Raw genomic sequence first — 19,549 nt, 5'->3', positions numbered from 1 at the left:
GATCACACGGGGCTCCCTGGTAGACTGGCGTGAGTATGAGTGGTCATCCAGGTGACCTGAAGCTCTGAGTGCCGCTCCCAGGAGCCTGGAGGCGAGCAGTTGTGGTTTATTTACATATCCATTTTCCTGCTACAGAGCAAACAGTCTACTTTCCCTCTGGACACCCGGAGGCTCACCAGGCTGCTGTGCTCTTGGCTTTGGGCCCTGCGTACTGGGCCTCCCCCCTGGGAAAACAGCTTGTCTGATCTTCTTTATTCTGTGCAGCCTGGGGACCCAGGCCTGAGGCCCTGCCTGACTCTCTGAGACCAAGGTGTTGTCACCACGGGTCCCTGTGCCAGACCACATCCTAGAGCACACCAAGCACATTTTCTTTCCATTTTTTTAAAAAAATATTTTTTTATTGACTTCAGAGAGGAAGGGAGAAGGGGAGAGAGAAACATTAATGATGAGAGAGAATCATTGATCGGCTGCCTCCTGCACACCTCCCACTGTAGATTAAGCCTGCAACCCACGTATGTGCCCTGACTGGGAATTGAACTGTGACCTCCTGGTTCATAGGTTGACGCTCAACCCACTGAGCCAGACCTGCAGGCTCCATGTCTGTCTGTCTGTCTTTCTCTCTGTATACCCCCTCCTCCTAACTGACTATGGCCCAGAACTTCTCACAGTGATAATAATCACCTCACTTCTCTTTATTGAGCTAGAGCATTTCTGCTCCTCAAACCTTACACCTCCCTGTAAGGGAAGAATGAACGGTTGTTATCCCCGAGAGGGAAGGTCCTGGAGCTGACCTGCTTGCCCAGGGTCACAGCCAAAGGGGCTTTCCCAACTCCAAGGCGGAGGCCCCTGGTCCAGAGTGGCCATGGGGGTCTTGGCCCAAAGGAACTGGGATGTGGGAGAGGCATCCAAGACCCATAGGTGCCCCCACCTCATCCCCAACTCTCAGCAGGTGCTCACATTCTCCACTAAATGTCTTCCAGGGGAATGCCCTTGGGGAGTAGGAAATGGATTGAGAGGAGGTGAGGGTGGCAGAGACCTAGATCTCCAGGGTGGGGGGTCCTAGATGCTCACTCTGCTTTGGGGCTGGCACAGGGACCACCCCCCATTGCATAGATAGGGAAGCTGGGGTTTAGGGAAGGGGCATGATGACAAGGTAGAACTGGCTAGGCATGGACCCTGTCTTCTTTACTCCCCAGGGCCCTGAGGGCTCCCTTTCGGGGGATTTCACGGGGCACTTGGGACCTCAGTGCTCATTTTGGCATGGCTGCTGCTGGCTGAGGGCAAGGCCCTCTCCCGGCTCAGCTCCCTTGGTGCCTGTGAATTGCCCCAGTAGCCCGTGGGAAAGCCCCGGCCTTCTCTGGAATCTCCGTGGGGGAGGGGGTCTCCTTCCCAGGCACTGCCCCGAGCTCACAGGATCTGGGTGAGGCCAGGGCTGAGAAGAATGGGCTGAGGAGGGGCTGGGCCACCATTGATGGCTGGTGGGGGAAGGGCATTGTGGGTAAGACCAAGACCAGAGGGGCCTGATCCCTCAAGAAGGCCACTTCTCTTGGCTACAGAATAGGATGAGAGAGGGCATTTGGGGTGGTCTGGGAGGTGGACCTGGGCTGGGCTGTTTCCCAGGGTGGGGCTGTGCCTGGGTCAGCTGGGCTGCATTCCTGAGCAGGTTCTGCCTCTGGCTGCCCTGGGGGCTTTCCATGAGGCCAAAGGGCCTGGATGCATAAGGTTCCTGAACCTGGGATCTGTCTCTCCCTGCCCTTCTTCCTGTCACTCTCAGTTTGTCTTGGTCTCTTGGTCATATTCTCTTATCTCTTTGTCTCTGCCTCACTCACTCCCTCCTTGCCATCTTCCCCTCTCTTTTACCTCCCACCCGCCTCAGTTTCCCTCTGGATCTCAGGAGGGTCTAACAGATGCTGAGGCCTGAGGCCAGACTCAGCTCCCCGGAATCCCAGAGGACCGAGAGCCCAGGACCACCTCTCCTGGGACAGGGAGCCCCGACAAGCTGTGCTAGTCTGTTATCCCTTTCCTGCCCCAACCGCCAGGGGTCTGGTTAAATGGCCATCACCCTGCCTGGGACTTGGGGTTTGGGCTTTGTGTGTCGTGTGGATGCTGTGGCCTTCCATCCTGCGCTCAGAGGGCCTGGGACCCTGCAGTTGACTGCAAGTGGATTCCTCCGGGCCCCTCCTCCCGGGAGCGGCTGCCCGCCATGGGGAGGGTGGCTAGGCTGGAGCTGCACCTGTGTGCTGGGTGAGGTTGCCCTGGACCCTGCCTGTTCAGAAAGGCTCTCGGGATGTGAGAGGGAGAGACTTGAGAGGTGGTCTTGGAAACAAGGAGAGTCAGGGCAAAGGGGAAGACTCAGAGGAAGCCACTCACAGAGGCAGGGACATCTACCGAAGGGAAGGGGACAGGGGAGAGGGAAGACCGAAGGATAGATGGGTGAGCCTCTGGAGAGCCCTGCCCTGCCCTCTCCTTATCTGGGTCTCAGCCAGGAAGACTGTGCCCACCCACCTTCAGGCTCTTGGAGTTAGCATTGTCCCCATATTTTCTGGGTTTTTACCCAAGGACCCATAGGTAAGCAGCACATACAGTGTGTTGACCGTGTCTCACTCATGCTCTCCCTCCCACCCCTCTCTCTCTCCCTCCATCAGGTACCCCTAAAGCCAAGGTGGGGTGTGGAGAACTGCAGCCTGGGGAGGTAGGAAGTATGAGCCCGTTTTGTAGATAAAGGAACCTGAGGCTTAGAAAAGCTATGTGACAATTAGGGGAGGACAGAGCCAGTGTTTGAACCTGCGTCCATCTGATGCCCACCCTAAGTACTCATGCTGAGAGGGTTAGGGCTGCCAGATAGGGCTCTGTGAGGGTCTGTGCAGAATATTCTGGGGAGGCTGCTTGGAGGAGGGGGCATCTCAGCGGCCCTGTCTTTTCCTTCCTGAGCCCAGTGCCTGGGGAATGTGACTGAATTACCAGCCTGCTGCTATGTGGGGTCCCATCTTCCTAACTACCCTACTGAGAGCCCACACCCAACACCCAACCTCTTAAGAACCCCAGTTCCAGCCCAGATGTTGTTAACCCTTTGTTGGCCACCTGCTCCCAGCCGGTCAGGCTCGTGGGTGGGTATGCAAGCTGACCCCTGGTGCCTCGAGCAGCCACAGGATGTCCTCAGGTGGTTAGGTTTAGAGGCTGAGCTGTGAAAGCCAATGAACGTAGGCTGGGCCTCGGTCAGGTTATTTTAGTTCCTATCATTTATAACTTTCTGCCGGCAGCACAGCATGCCGGGAAAGCACAGGGGCTCTGCATTCGATGTTGGGCTTCAACCCCCAGCTCCATCAGCTGTAACCTTGGCCTTGGGCCTTCGTCCCTGAGTCTCGGTATCGTCAACTGTAAAATGCTTACCTCATAGGGTCATCAAAGGGAGAGCTGGAGGCCGGGTGGGATGGCTGTGCTACTTTATGATTAAGTTGGTGCATAATTGCTTGTTTTCATGTCTGTGCTCCTCCGCTGGGCACTCCCGGGGGCAGAGATAGGTCTCGTTCGTCCATTTCCTGTGTCCGGCTCAGGGACCACCCAGGGTGGGGATTCAGTGAATGGGAACTTGAGCAGAGGACGTCCACTCAGGACCCCCTGGGAGGGCAGCCCCTCAGACCATCTGTGGGAAGCAGTATTATAAAACAGGGAGGCCCAGGGGCTCCAAAGTCTGGAGTGCAAAGCTCAGCGAGGACACTGTCTCCATGTGACCAGGACAAGTGCCACCTTGCGGAGCCCAGAGCTCCTGCTAATAAAACGGGGGTGATGAAGCCATGCTCTTTCTTCCCCTGGCGGCAGGGAGTGGGGTTAAATGAGACAAGATGAGGGAAGCAGGCTCCCATGGAGGTGCTTTCCTATGTCTTTGTTTCATTCATCAGTTCTCCCTCTGTTTCTAGTTCTTGGGCGATGGCAACCTTTTGGGGCAATTTATAGGAACCCGAGTGTGTCACACATCTCAAGGGGCAGCATATTCTCCCCCTGACATGTGAGGAGGGGACTCTGTCTAGCATGACCTCTCCCCAGAGTCCTTGTCTCTGTCACACTCACATTCTGGGGGTTGGCAGCTGATTATGCCATCTTCCTGGACAAGCCTTGGTTAGATCTCTCTCAATTCCAAGTCCATAGTATGACCTGGCTCACTGCTCTGCCTCTGTGGCCTAGAGACTCCCTGGGAATCTGGGTTGCAGGGCCCCTGGAATCTGGGACTCCTGGAAAGTCTTTAGTCTTTCTAAATTTCCCTTCAGGTTAGGGCCTCCCAACCGATATGCCCAAATGGGTTACGGATGTGTTGAGAGTCCCCTTAGCCCATGGCTGGTCACCTGAGACCAGGCCTAGTTCTGCCTCTCCAGCCCAGTGCACTGAACAAATATGTACACTTCTCTCTGTGTATCACGATGTGAAGCTGGTTGGGAAGTACTGTGGTTCTAACCAATGCCCTCCCGGCCCCACCATACACACAGAGCACACACTTCCCCCTTAAGGGTAGGGATTTGAGGTACTCTCTGGGCCACAGTCTCTTCATCTGAGAAATGGGGACCGATGTAGGTGATGTCAAAGGCCTTTCTGGCACTGTGATCCGAGTGTGTGAGCCTTAGATCCCAGGGTTGGGAGGGAGCAGGGTCTGCATGGGGCCCAAGCAGCCTGCTAAGAAGACCAAAAACGTCAAGAAAGGGAGCCATGGAGAAGGAGAGGCCAAAGGCAACGGCTCTGCCTCAGTTTGAGTCTTTGGTGGTGTGAGGGCCAGCTGAAAGGCTCCAGGTGTGTGCTCTTCGCCACGCTGCCAGACGGGACCCTTTCTTTTTTTTCTTTCTTTTTTTTTTTTTTTTTTTTTTAATATATTTTATTGATTTTTACAGAGAGGAAGAGAGATGGATAGAGAGCTAGAAACATCGATGAGAGAGAAACATTGATCAGCTGCCTCTTGCACAGCCCCCACTGGGGATGTGCCCGCAACCAAGGTACATGCCCTTGACCGGAATCGAATCTGGGACCTTTCAGTCCGCAGGCCGATGCTCTATCCTAGGGGTGTCGAACTCAATCAGAGAAGGGGCCAAAATCTAAAATCCAGCCTAAATCGCGGGCCGAATGGTTTACTGAACAGTCATAAACTGACAATGTCATAAACTGACAGCGGAGTGCAGTGATGACAGCGCGGTGCGGGCCACATTGCAAGGCCTGGCGGGCTGGATTTGGCCCGCGGGCCTTGTGTTTGACACATGTGCTCTATCCACTGAGCCAAACCGGTTTCAGTGGGAACCCCTTCTTGATGCTGAAGGCTCTCCAATCTCATTTCTTGGGTTTCAGAGCAAAGCATGCTGGGAAGGGCCACATCTGTCGGCCTCATCAGGCACACTGAAGGAACACCCTGGCCAGGTTTGGTGGGGCTGACCTTTTCCTTCCTGACAGGAAGCTAAGAGGCAGGCCTCAGAGCTGGGGGAGGGCAGGAGGGCATGCGGGCAAACAGAGGAATCGAAGGGTAGGGTAGGCAGACGCCATCATCTACTTTGTTCCCATAGGCAGCAGGTCGAAAACTCTGAGCAGTGGATGTCCACTGAGACGTCTTTAGATAGAGAGGGAAAGGGAGGGGGAGAGAGAGGGTAACATCGATGAGTGAGAACCATCTATCAGTTGCCTCTTGTATGCCTCTTCTTCCTCCCCGCCCCCCCTCCGGGGGCTCAAGCCCACAACCCAGGCATGTGCTCTGACTAGGAATTGAACCAGTGACCTCTCAGTGCATGGGACAACGCTCAATCAACCGAGCCACACCAGCCAGGACCAGACAGACCTGATTTTTAATCAGGGTTTTAGTCACTTACATGTGTGACCTTAGGCAAGCCACTGAACCTCTGAGTCGCAGTTTTTTCCTCTTTTAAATGGGAACAATAATATCTCAAGGGTAGGGCATTAGATTAAATGGGGGACAGTGGGAATGGCATGATACAAACTATAAAGTGCTGTCTCTCCTTTGCCACAGACTGGCCAGGGGTGGCTGCTGCCTACATTCCTCTGGTACCCCTGGCCTTCCCCCCAATGCCGGGGTCAGCTCCAGCTCCAGGGGGTTAAGCCCTCAGGAGAATGGGAGCCTCTCTCACACATGGATGGAATCATATGGCAGGAGCCGCTCCTCATGGAGCCTCGAGTTCTGCATCAGTAAGAAGAAAGGAGGCCTTGGGGCTCAGAAATCCCATGATTCCCGGGAGGGTCTGATCTGAATACGTTTCTTCCAAGCCATGATGGCAGCGGCGGTGGGATTTGCTCACTTGTATTGAGCAACTGACCGTTTCCCCAAAGCTCTTTACACACCTTGTCTCAGTGCCCCAACAACCTTACGAGAGGGTCCTTTGTGCTCGTGTCTCTGGGTTAGAGGTGAGATGCTGGGCTCTGGGAGGTTTAATTACTCCCTTGCTCAAGGTCACAGCCCAGCTAGTAGGAGGCAGAGCTGGGATTCGAACCCAGGTCTTGGAGGAAACTTGAGATCCTAATCACGCCGGTGGCCTCACGATTTTTCTGTTACCCAGAGTAACAGCCTTTTACTTTTGTTTTTCTTTTATTGTTTTAACAAGAACAAAAACAAACGAACAAAAAACAAAACACACACACACACACACACACAAAACAAAACAAAACAAAACAAAACAAAACAAAAAAACACCAAGATCAGAGCCTGAAAAATAAGATATTGAAGAGTTCAAAAAGCCAGCAGTGTTTTCAGGAAACACATTACCTGTCACATGTGAAAACAAATGCAGCCACCTGTGGCCAGCCTCTGCATGGGTGACCGAGACAAAGCCCAGGCACCAGAGCACTGGGTGCCCAGGAATGGGCTTGCAGGCGAGGTGCCCATGGATAGGGCTTCCAACTAGGCTCTCTCGCTCCACTTTCTGCCCAAGGAAGCAGCCAGAGATCCCACGGCATCAGTTGTCCAACTCACCAGACTGGCTGGACCTCCAGGCCTGAGACAGGCACCTGGGCACAGCCAGAGGCTCGGAGACAGAGGCCCCTCCCCTGTGAGGGCAGAGGCCCTCCTTCCTTAGGCAGCTCAGCCCGACCCTGTTTAACCTCACCCCCAACGCCCCCTGCCTCAGAGCAGCGGCTGTCACCCTCTGGCTCAGGCTGGGCACACATCAGGCTGGTCAAGCCCCTCCGAGGGCTTTCAGACTGTTGGTGGAAACTAACCACTTCCGGAGACTCATCGGCATCCTCGTAATGGGTAGCATTTAGATGACATTTACTGGGTGCCAGGCACTTTACAGATACTAATTCATGCACGCCTCATCCTAACCCATGATTAAGTCCATTTGATAGGTGGGAAAGCTGAGGCACCATGGTGGAGTGGTTGCCCAAGGTCACACAGCTGGTAAAATGCAGCCGATTTGGCATTTCAGGGAGGAAGAGGAGGAGTGGGCTAGGGTGCCAGCATGGCCTGAGCCCTCCTGTGTGCTAGCCTGATAGCAGATCACCGTCTCAGCAGTGTGGGTGGGCGGGTTTGGTATCCCCATTCGCTGATAAGGAGGTAGCTCTGCAGTGTCTCCCAGGCCTATGTGGCTGAGTTCAGTTCTGGTACCTTCCTCTGCCGAAGGCCTGGTGAGCTGGGACAGGGCCGCAGACGGAGGGAGAAGAGCTCTGGACCCAGGCTCGCCCAGGCCTCCATCACGTGCTCAGCCCTGATTTCACTGTGTGACCTGCAGGCTCTTGCTCCCTCCAGGCCCCTCTGAAAAATGCACTGATCTCAAAGGTCTTCGCCTGCAGAGCGGACATTGCTTTGGAGTTGGTGACTCAGGGGCATGTGCCTCCTGAGGAAGAAAGGATGGAGCAGAGGTGCCGGCAGCTTTGTGGGAATTCTCCCTGGCCAGGCCCTGCTGCACCGGGATCCCAGCCTGCCTGCATCCCACTCCCAGCAGAGGCACCAGGCCATGCTGGCCATGGGGCCTACGGCAGTGGGTCTCGCACGTTAGAGTCCCTGGGAAAGCTTTAAAAATCCTGATGCCGGGCTGTTCCCCGGACCAATGATATCAGCATCTCCCGGGCACTGGCCAGTCTCAGAGCTCCCAGGGTAATTCCTGTGTGCAGCCATGGCTGAGGGCGTGCTCCACACGAAAGGGAGCCAAAAGGGGAAGTCAGAACCTCCTGGCTCTCCCTGCTTATGACCCGCTGGCCAGGTGGCAGCACCTGCCTGCCCCACTGTGTGCGTCTTTCTTGGGGGGACAGTTCACAGCTTCCATTGGCTTTTCTGACCCAAAGGAGATGAAAATCCCATTCTATGGGAAGCAGCCCCCTTCCCACGAGCCAGCCACGTCATTTCTAAGGACAAGAAGCCTCCAGTTGCAGGGTCAATGTTGGTTTGTCTCATCTTCTCTAAGAAACCTTTCCTGACCTCTTCAGGCTGCCCCTGCCCCCGCTGTTTCCTTTCCTGCACTGTCCTAGGCTCTGGGGTATCGGGTGAATAAGACAGACCCAGTCCCTCCCCGTAAGGAGCCAGACTCTAATGGGGGCTGCGGACACAGTAGTGAACCAAGAGGACAAATGCAGTGAACAGGGCGTATGACAGGGCCATGTGTCAAAGCTACTGCTCTTGTATAGTCACTAGGGGAGTTCCCCCAAGATTTTGATGACTTGGTGGGTTAGGGATGGGGGGGTGCACATTGCCATATTTTGGCTCTAATGTGCAGCTGGGGGTGAGGCCCAGTGAGTAGATTAGGTGTTCGGGGAAGGCCTGTGGGAGGAGGGAGCTCAGCCTACAAGGAGGTTAGGAGCCAGCCTGGGGTTTGCGGGGAGGAGTGGTCATGGGGAGGAGGAGTGGTCATGGGAGATGAGGCCGGTCAAGGGCCTGCAGTGGACAAGGGCCTGCTCTACTGGACCAACAGGAAAGCATGGCCTTTATGGCCTGAGGAATGAATGTGTGTGTGGGAAGGGGGAGGTGCTGAGGACAGAGGGGAGCAGGGGACACCAGGCAGGGCTCCGGGGGCCACATAGAGCATGGATGCTATAGCAAGCCTCTCAGATTTATCACCGTTGCAGGGCTGCAGGGTTGGGGAGTGGCAAGATCTGGCCTATGTTTTGCAAAGCCCTACCTGGGGTGTGGATAACAGGTGGGGAAGGGCAGGAGTGGGACCTGTGACCAGCCAGGGAACTGTACTGGTCCAGGGGGAGGTGAGGTGAGGGGCCGGGAGGGGCCCTGGATTGGGCTGTGGAAGGAGGGGAGGAAGCAGAGACCTGCCTGAAGCTCCCAGGTGTTCAGCTGGAGGATGGAAGGGCCATCTCATCCCCTCTGAACCCACGGTACTTAGAATCCTGGAGCACCCCACCCTCCACCCCCTCCAGGGACCTCGAGAGCTTACCAGGATATGTTCTACATGGTGTGAAGGGCTATTAAGTGAACAATGGTTTTAAATCAGTGGTGTTTATAGCCAGTTGGAGTCCTTAAGAGCCTGAATTACGGTCACTCTTGGAGAGAACTGTTCCTTCCCAAACTCGGTGACAGCAAAACTTTTTGTTCTTTACAGGGATCTCCTAGGACTAGTATTCGGAGGAACTACTCCTGAAACATTGCTCTGGTTCTGCCATTCAACAGGTGAGGAGGGTGGGGTGGGCGTGAAGGGTGGAGGGTGGGAGTGGGGACAGTCACCTGTGCTAGGTTTCCTACTGAGTGACCCATCAGAGCAGGCCTCAGCCTGCACCTCCTGACTCCGGGCCTTGAGGTACAATGCTGCAGGCCCCACCCAATGTCCCCAAGGCTAGGTGGGGACATCCAAGTTCTGGGGTCAGACCACCTCCTCAGCCAAGGGACAAACCAAACCTCCTCCTCTACAGGTGCAGGGGCTCTGGGAAAAGCAAGGGAGCCTTGGAAATGGGTCTGACTTTCAGAGCTGGCCCTGGGTGCTCACCCTACACAACCCCAACTCAGCCCTGGGTGAGGACAAAAGAGGCCTGGAAATAGAGTCTCAGCTGACCCAGGGGCAGCGGGTCTCAACCCCTTTCAGGTGGCTGAGTACTTGAAAGTCCTGGTATTCAATGTGGAATTTCTTCTCTCTCCCCTTCACCTCTCCACCCATTCATTCCTTCATCCATTCCTCCATTCATCCATCCATCCATCCATCCATCCATCCATCCATCCATCCCTCCCTCTATCCATTCCTCCATCTCTCCCTCCATCCTCCTAGCCCTTGATCCACCCATGCTCTACTTGGCAACATTTTCTAGGAGCCAACTTTGTTCTCATAAATAATACACAGTTTTTCCCCCTCAAAGTACCACAACCCGTAGGGGAGATGGACAAGTGAGTGGAAAATTACTGGACAGCTTTCTGAGTTGGACTAGTACCCTCCATTTATTGAAAGCCTACCAGATACTTTACCAGATCGTCTGAGCAAATCTGCCAACTAGATTTCATTTCCCTCTTTTCCCAGATGAGTCAGGTGAGGCTCAGAGAGGTGAATTTCTTTGTCAAAGGCACACAGCGAGGGGGTGATAGGATCCCCTTCAAACCCAGGCAGTCTGATGCCAGAGCCTGTTCTGGGAACCGTTCCAGCACCCAGGGCTACTGGAGGGGAGCAGAGAGGGAGCGCCCCGAACCAACGTGTGCTGGCTCCCGGGGAGGGGTGGTGGTGGCCGTGGTGAGAAGACTGGCTGGAGTAAGAGGGCTCCTGGAGGGGGTGGATGTCTGAGGTGAGACTGAAGGATGAGTAGGAATTAATAGTATATTAGCACAATAATTTCACTGTACAGACTGGTTTGGCATAAAATGATATATGTGGTCGATTTAAATGATAGATGCTTAGAAATGGTCGATTTACCTGCACCAAAGCCTAACATAAAATCAGTACCTTCTTCCTCCTACCGCTCACACAGCTGCCAGTGACGGTTCTGGAATTTCCCAAGTAAAACGTGCTTGTTTTGTTAAGACATCCTCATAGGAAAGCCTGGGCAGACCCTCCTGTGTTTACAGAAAGTGCATACAAGGAAGCATAACCCCGGGGAGAGGCTCTCTGTTTAATCTCATCTGCCAAGGAGACGCTCACCCTCACTTCTTCCAGAAGGCCCAGCATAGATGCTTAGCCAGCTCCGCTCACTGAGTCTGTGACCTCACTGTCTTTATAACAGGGGCTTCAGTTGGGAGCCCCATTCTACAGGTGAAGAGGATGAGGCCCTGGAAGTCCTTCCCTGTGGCCATGGACGGGCAGAGCCAGGGTTTGCGCCTTGTCCGGGGATCCTGTGTCACCATCATTGGCTCTCCTACACCACGGACCGGCAAACTTTTTCCATAAGGGGCCGGGCAGGAAATGTGTCGGGCTCTGTGGGCTGAGGGTCTGCCGAAGCTGCCCTGCCCCCACAGCGCCATAGCAGCCTCTGACTAGACACACGAGAGGGTGTGGCTGTGTGCCAGCCCACTTTATTTATGGACATTGGCATTTCATTGTCATGTGTCACAAATGCTCTTCTTTTTATTTTTTCTCCACAACCATTTAAAAATGTAAAATCTGTTCTTACTTTGTAAGCCATATAAACATGGGGGAGGGGTGGGGGCTGGGTTTGATCCCCTGGCCTGGCAGGCCACCCCCTGTCCTACCCTAGCCCTTATTCATATCTGTGAATGAGGACACTGAGGCTCAGACCCCTCAGCATGAGCAGGGGGAGCTAGAATGGAACCCCGCGCCCTCTGATTCCAACTTTGGAGTTGGGCTCCCTAAAGTTGATGCCACACACCATCGGGGGAGACATGGGTGTGTTCCCAGCCTGCAGCTGACCACATGCCCGGGTTGCGAGCTTGATCCCTGATGTGGGGTGCATAGGAGGCAGCTGATCAATGATTCTTTCAAATCATTGATGTTTCTAGCCCCCCGCCCCGCCCCTTTTTCTCTCTCTGAAATCAATGGAAAAGAAAAAACATTTTAAAAACATTTTAAAAGCTGCCGGGAACACCTGGCCCGAGAAGAGGATGTGGGAGCCGGAAAGTGTACAGAGTCCCTTCCCAGGCTCCGAGGCCGCTGCCGTTGCCAAAGGGCTGTTTCCACACGTCTCCAGTTTCACAAGAACCCACTGGCCCGCCGCTCCCGCCTCTGGGCCCCTCCAGGCCAGGACATGGTTACTGAAAAGCTCTTCTGGTGAAATTCCGACTATTTCATTTCCCGGATGGCCGGCCGTTTGGCCGGGCTTGTGTCCGCCCGTGGGGCAGGCATCACGTGTCACTTACGGGGGGGAAAAACACAGGCAGGCCAGCCAGACCCGTCCCGGGAGGAGGGAGGAGAGAAAAGCACGCCTCCCTCCCCAGGAGGACCTTCCTCCCTGGCTGTTTGTTCCCTGCAAGTGTCTGCAGAGCCTGCGGGGTGTCAGGCGCTGTGCTGGGAGGGGCCGAAGGAAAACAGTAGCTCTCCTGTATGCAGACCGTCCTCCCCGCAACCCCCTGGCCCCCCGCAGGCCTACTCTCAGATCTCTGAGTCTCCTGACATGGGGGTGGCCGGCCTGTTTTCTCCCCTCAGAGTCAGGGAGGAGGGGGGCAGGGTTGCTAAGGCTGGACTTCCATGGTTCCTAAGTCACTGCCCTCTTTCCACTTCTCAGACCCAGACCGTGGGCCCCTGTGGCTTGGAAGAGCCATTTCGTCTAATTTCCCCATGGAGCACTCGAACCCCCCATTTTCTTGACTCAGACTGTGTTTCCATGGCGCTTGTGATGGGACGCTCACCACCAGCCAGGCAGCCTTCTCCCTTCTTTCGGGGGCTTTGGTTCATGGGCCCAAATCTGACCCCTAGATAGGCAGCTGCTAAAGACAGGGATGTCAGGACACTGGGCGGGGCCCTCCCGCATCCCTCTCCCCCGTCCCCTTCCCCCTCCCCTGTCTCTGGCTGGAATTGTGTAAAGTTGAAGCCGAGCTTCCACTTGGCAGGGGTGATGGAAGATTGTAATTATGGCCAGAGCACATGAGGGACCTCCGCATGGACAGGGGAGATTCCCATGACTTAGGATGCCCTTCACCCTGCAAGGGCCTCCGGGCCCCTATTCTCTCTGCTCTGTGCCTGCCCCCCACCTCCACCCCCACCCCGCTCCTACTTTCATAGGGTGGTGGGAACATGGCTGGCTCTGGTGCCTGCTTCCCCCACCCCCAGCCTGGCTCTAGCCCTGCAGCTGCCCTGGCCAGCTGTCCCAGCCCTGGCTGCCTGGCTCTGGTTCCGTCATTCCTATGTTGTCTGGCCTGGGGGAGGGCACAGGGGCAGCCAGCTTGCAGCTTTCCCCTTCCACCCCAGTCCTGCCCTGGCCTGGGGTCCTGAGTAAAGGGTCACAGCATGGTTTTTGCTGTTCAGAAGCATGAGCAGTGTCGGAGGGGATCTGACAATGCGTGGGACAGGCCAGGGGTCTCTCACCCTCTGGGTGTCCAGCAGACACTCATTAACATTTTGGACTTCCAGGAGCCCATGTAGGCAAGTACCAAACCCTGAGATTCTCCATATAATTTTCCTCCAGGCCTGGCCCCAGTAGAGTGGCTGACTCAGACACTGACTGCCAAACATCTAACAGCTGAAACCACTCAGGACCATACCTCCCAGCTGTGTGGCTTTGACCAGTCATCTAACCTCTTGGGGCCTCAAAGTGCCATAAAACGGGACATCACATTAGTACTACCTCCATGGATATTGTTAGATGGTTGGCGCCCACTAGCATTGGTTCCCTCTCCCTCCAGCCCCACCCAGTCCCACCCTGCACTGACCTACCTGCCTCCTCTCTCCACAGGGAGCTCCAGGGCCGCAGGATGGGGTCAGCCTGTGTCAAAGTCATCAAATACTTCCTCTTCCTCTTCAACTTGCTCTTCTTTGTAAGTATGGCCAACAGGACTCTTGTTGCATCCCAGCCTGAGACCCTTCCGAGCTGCCAGGCCTGGGACGGTGGTGGGGCGTGGTAGGTGCGGGCTGAGGGCAGACCATTCCAAATGGAACCGGCTCCGGGTGGGCAGGAGATTCCTGGCATGCTCAGCTGGCTCCATGCAGAGCCCTGGACTCCTGGCCCAGCGTCCCCTTCTTCTGGTGCATCGAGGCCCAGCATGGCTGCCAAGGCTGGAGCCTGGTGTTGGGGATGACAAAATTCTTGTCATCAGGGAACTGTGTGTGAGGGGGTGTCTCTGGAACCCTTCTTGTCCCACCCTGACCACCACCTTCCTCTGCTGCTCTGAGAACTTGCCTGTTACAGTGCTGGGTCTCAGCTGCCCTAACCACCCACATTGTGCAGGATGTGCCCTGCATCCAAGAGGGCGTGAGGAGGCTGGGCTCTGGGCCAGGGGGAGGCGCAGTTCCCTTCCCCCAGACCCATCCTGGCAGGCATCACTGGTCCCTGAGCCAGGGGGCGCCCAGATGTGAGCTCCGTGTACATCTGGACCTGGTTTTCCTGGGGCCTTGGTTCTCTTCACTGGCCTGGCACCGACTGACTCCTCTGCCTTGGAGTTGCCAGGATGATGGTGTGTGTGTGAGAGAGAGAGTGTATGAGTGTGTGTGAGAAACAGTGTATGAGAGAGAGTGTATGAATGTGTGTGAGAAAGAGTGTATGAGGTGTGTGTGTGTGAGTGAGTGTATGAGTAGGTGCGTGAGAGAGACAGTGTATGAGTGTGTGTGAGAGAGACAGTGTATGAGGGTGTGTGTGAGTGTATGAGTGTGTGAGAGAGTGTATGAATAGGTGTATGAGAGAGAGTATATGAGTGTGTCTGTGTGAGAGTGTATGAGTAGGTGTGTGTGTAGAGAGTATATGAGTAGAAATGTGTGTGTGAGTGTATGAGGGAGAGAGAATGTGTGCAAGACAACGTATGTATGAGTGTGTGTGATGGGGTGGGGTGAGGGTGACCTAGAGGGGCCTTCACAGCCCAGACTGGAGCTGGAGGCTGTGGCCTCTCCCTGCTGGTTCACCCCATGCTGTTAAAACCAGGCTCTGCAATAGGATGTTTCTTATGAACAATTTTATTTTTAAAAGTTGTATACATGCATGAACATTTTTAAGAGGAGAAAAAAATACCTCTGTATGTTAATGTTGAATTCCTAGGAATTTGAGGTTTATTCTTTATGCCTCTGAATTTTTCAAATTTTCTACAATCGATAGGAATTCCTTGTGGTGGTGGTGGGGGGATTGCTTTATATTACAAGTTACCTAGGATTACGGAAAGTTTAGGAAGTAAAGAATCATTCTAAATTCCTCCTCATAACTTTAACTCAACACACAGATACTTACAAGTGAATTGCTGGCTTGTGTAAGCTCACACGTGTCACACATGTACATGCACATGCACATGGACCACCCTGGCTCCAGCCCCCTCCTCCCTCCTGAGAACCACGCTGAGGCACTCCACTGATGGCAGCCAGGCTGGGAAGCCACCCGGGCAGGGCCTGGGCACCTGGGCTTCCCCAGCTTAGCAGTCCGGCCCTCCTGGCTGGCCCAGGTCCGTGGAAAGCAGCTGCCCCAGCAGCCGGAGCCAAGCCTTCCCTGGCAGGCAGGAGGCTCCCTGGTTTCTAGGGCCAGTGGGGGATGGGGTGGGAATGCCGTGGCTCCATCCCTGGGGGCTCTAGGCACAGGAGAGAGGGGTCTAGACTATATCCTAGATGGTGACGCGGCTTGGGGTTCAGGACGGTAGACCCCCTCAACCCATGCCGTAGGAGGGAGGGTAGAGACTTTGTGGGGAGAGGCCTGGGCTTGATAGTTTTGGCCGGCTGTCCTTTCCTGTTCTGCGAGGCAGCCCCATGAAGCAGCGCCTGGAAAATTCTCTCTGGCCAGAGCCTGGGGCTGCTCTTGGGGCTTGGCTCCCTCCCAGCTACTCCAGGGGCCTGGTGGGAGTCCGCTGTTAACTCCCTGTGTGCCTGGGCCAGAATGGACCCTCAGGAAGTGGGCGTGTGGTGGGGAGGGGAGAGGGAAAGGAGAGAGCTGGAGGCAGCAGTGTGTGCTTGCTGTTCGCTCATCCACCAGATGTGTATTTGCCACCTCTGTGTATTCGCACCCGGTGGGGGTGCCAGGTACCCACTAACCAGCAGAAGAGCCGGTCCTGGGGCTTACCTCCGGGCGGTGGTGGGCTCCAAACCAAGACTTACTCAAATGGGTGAGGACCTCGCAGTTGGAGGTTCTGGGAAGGAAGGATGCCGCCCTAGGAGAGCAGATGAGGCGCGTGACCTCAGCCGGGCCATCAGCAGAGCTTCCCGGAGTTCCGTGTGGCCGGGAAAGAGGGCGGCTGCTGCAGGGACCGAGGCCAGCGGGGAAGGGGACAGAAGTTGCCTCCCCAGGCCTCACCCGCGGGCTTCTCGGAGCGATCCTAATCTCTGTGTTATGCGTAGTGGGAAGCAGTTACGTGATCGGACTTGTGGTCTGGAAATATCGTTCTGGCTGCCGTGCAGGCTCACATGCACACGTGTACACGTGTACATTTTTGCCTACACCCTCCTGACCCCGGACTCCTCATAGGTTGTCCCGTCAGTTGTTCTAATGTCAGAGAGCCCTGAGGCTGCTGGTACGGGCTTCTGGGGAAGAATGCTGACTGTCTGGACCCCAGCTTTTGGAGAGCCCTGGCGGGGGGGAGGGGGGCGGGATTCTGGCAGGGCTGGGGGAGGGGGAAACGGGTTACTGTGGGGTGTGTTCCGGGGGCCCCAGTCTTGGTTCTCAGAGAAAGGGGGTACGTGGTGCCTCCCCTATTCTGGTCAGCCTCCCGGCCCGGCCTCCTTTCTGGCTGCAGCATGACCTGGTGGCTGACCTGCCATACCTGCCTGTCAGGCTGCAGTCAAGGGACCTGCAGAGGAATGGACAGGGCCGCACCAGGCACTTCCCTCGGGTTTCTCTGGGAGATCGAGGAGCTTAGCCGGGCAGCCCGGGGGTTTATATTTGCCCAGAGGGAATGTTCTGCCCCGCCTCTCATCCCCACCCTGCCCTGCCCTCTGAGCACAGGCGGTGGGTGAGACCCGGACTCCCTCACCCTCGTGGGTTTGAGGTGACAGGAACAGATCTTGGGCCTCACTGGGGTGCTTGCCCAGCTGTGCTGCGAGGTTTGGGGTGGGGAGGGCAGGGATTCAGGAGTCTCTGGGAACCTAACTGCCAAGGTCTATAAAGCCCGCCTCCTTCCTCCCAGTAAGCTGTGTAGTCGAGGCACCCCGACTCCTTGTCAAAAGGAAAAATCGGCCCTGGCTGGTGTGGCTCAGTTCGTTGGGCGTCGTCCCATGCACCGAAAGGTTGCTGGTTCGATTCCAGCAGGTCAGGGCACCTGCCCGGGTTGCTGGCTCAATCCCTGGTAGGGCATTGCAGAAGGAGGAAGCTGATGGATATTTCTCTCTCACATCAATGTCTCTCTCCCTCTCCCTTTCTCTTTCTAAAAATCAATACAAGTATTATTTTTTTAAAGGGAAAAATCAGTAACATGGATTTAGAAGTCATTTTGTTTTTTATTTAGAAGTCATTTTGTTCATCATGGATTTTTTTTGGCATTAATTTTTTTTTTTTTTAATAATTGCCGTAAACTCTTGTTTATCTTGGTGAGTCTTTTGACGTCTCCTTCATTTTTAACACCTGAAGCAAATGCCCCGTTCGCCTTCCTCAGGGTCCCAGCTCTGGTCTTCAGTGACACATGGTCCTGCTGTCTGGATTGCTGGGGTTCACTGAGGCTTGGGGTTCACTGAGGCTTGGGGTTCACTGAGGCTCGGGGTTCGGGGCCTGAGGCCACTTTGACATCCTGGGTAGGGCAAGGATGGTGGTGGCTCCCCTGGATCCCCCTGGCCTGGGCTGCAGGGACAGCTGGGCAGGGTTCTCTCCGCCACCTACTCTCAGTCCCCCCATTAACCCCACCCCCCATCTTCTTCCTCCAGATCCTGGGCGGCGTGATCCTGGGCTTCGGGGTGTGGATCCTGGCCGACAGGAGCAGTTTCATCTCTGTCCTGCGTAAGGATCCCTGCTTCCCTCCCCTGCCCTGCCAGCCCTGAGGGGAGGGCCGGGCGCAGGCAGGGCTGGCCCTCAAGGACTCCAGCTCCAGGGCCGCTGGTCACTTTCCCAGCTGACCTCTGGCCCTGCCCAGCCCTGCCGCTGACTGCTGCTGCTGCGGGGGTTCCGGGAGGAATTTTCTCTCCCTCCCCAGACAAAGCGCTGTTATCTGGAGAACACTGCGGGATGGGGAGGCTTGTTCTCCCATCCTGGCCCCTTCCCTCCGCCCTGACCTGAGAAAGCCTCCATTGGCCGTTCAGCAACGTGTGGGCAGCCATCCCGCCCCTTCCCAGCTCAGAGAGACGGAGGAAAGCCAGGAGTGGCAGGTTGTCGGGTGCTGATGAGGTGCCTGCCGCATGCCTGGCACTGCCCAGGTGGGCACGTGCACTGAGGCAAAGGTACCAGATACCACTTCTGTTGTTCTTGCTCACAGGCCTAAGCATGTTGCATACACCCATTATCTTCGTCCCACAACAGCTCTGCGAGGTGGGATCTGTGCTCTTCCTGCCTCACAAAGGAAGAAATGAGGTCCGAAGGACTCCCGTCCCTTGCTCAGGTTCACCCAGCTTATGACGGACAGGTGTGGGGTGTGAGCTCTGAGAGCGCTTTGGTCCTAAACGCTGCACAGGGTGAGAGAGAGCCACAACACAGAAGGCCTTTCTCCCACTATGTAGAAGCAGGAAGAAAGACGCCCAACACGATAAGAGCCATCCCCAGTCTCCTCGCAGCCTCCTCCAGGAAGCCCACCAGGCTTGCTGCACTGACCTCTCCTGGACGCCCGTGGTGGGAGAGAAGCCGAGCACATGGCCCCAAGTAGCCCAGTGATGCCACTCCCCTCGGCGAGTGTGTCCTCCTTGGCTCACTTCCCCTCCCGGCAGCTGTGGAGGTAGCAGGATTGGACTCGGGCCCACGATAGCTGCTCGATTTGAATAAAGCAGAACCGGGCTGGGATGGGTGATGGAGGGGCACACCTGTCACTGAGGCCCCAGGGGGCTCGCCCCTCCAGCCACATCAGATGCGACCTGGGGCTGTCAGTCTTTCCTCCTCCTGGGGGGCAGCGGATTGCTCCCCTATTCTGGGGCTAGGGTCCTGGTTTCCTGTCTCAGCTGGGTGCTCACACTCCCGTGCCCTCCCAAGAGGGGACCCATCCTCCTTGGCCTTGACTAAGCCCAGGCTCACTATTTCCTGGGCCGTGGCCCACACCCAGTAGGCACCGTGCCACAGGGCAGAGTCCTGAGGCCCAGCCCACCCACCGCCTTTCTGCCCTCTGCACCCCGCCCCGGGGCTCCAGGGACTGCCCGCTACTCCTCCCCCCGCCCCCCGCCGCCTCCTGCTTCCTCCCTGTTCAAGTCTGAGAATCTCAAGCTGGCCAGACTTCAGAGGCCCCTGTGATGCACACTGTGTGTCTTACCAATGCCAGGCCTGGGGCCCGCCCCGAGGCTGTGAGTGGGGCCTGGAGCACCGTGGTTTTTTACAAAGCTCCCCGGGTGGTTCCCCAGGCAGCCAGGGCTCAGAAACACCGGTCTGATGTGCGAGCCCAGTCACTCTACCCTGGGGAGTGAAGCTTGGTAAGGGGAAAACGACTTGCTAAGTCACATCGCAAGCAAGG

The 19,549-nt window shown here is 55.9% G+C and overlaps 1 protein-coding gene across 1 annotated transcript in view; it reads left to right on the top strand.

The window, feature by feature from the left end:
- The window catches only part of CD82 (CD82 molecule), a 46,531-nt gene that overhangs the window by 12,059 nt on the left and 14,923 nt on the right, over positions 1 to 19,549 (top strand). Inside the window, exons 2-4 of the mRNA XM_084894710.1 lie at positions 9,525 to 9,592; positions 13,744 to 13,825; positions 17,829 to 17,901. Of these exons, the coding sequence (XP_084750836.1) occupies positions 13,763 to 13,825; positions 17,829 to 17,901 (136 nt within the window). The 5' untranslated portion in view covers positions 9,525 to 9,592; positions 13,744 to 13,762. The remainder of the gene's footprint in view (positions 1 to 9,524; positions 9,593 to 13,743; positions 13,826 to 17,828; positions 17,902 to 19,549) is intronic.

This window comes from Pipistrellus hanaki (assembly GCF_964339955.1).
Source record: "Pipistrellus hanaki genome assembly, chromosome: 9".
In the NCBI taxonomy this organism is placed as follows: Eukaryota; Metazoa; Chordata; class Mammalia; order Chiroptera; family Vespertilionidae; genus Pipistrellus; species Pipistrellus hanaki.
The sequence above is the reverse complement of the archived record's forward strand: the minus strand, read 5'-3'. Positions and strand labels throughout refer to the sequence as shown.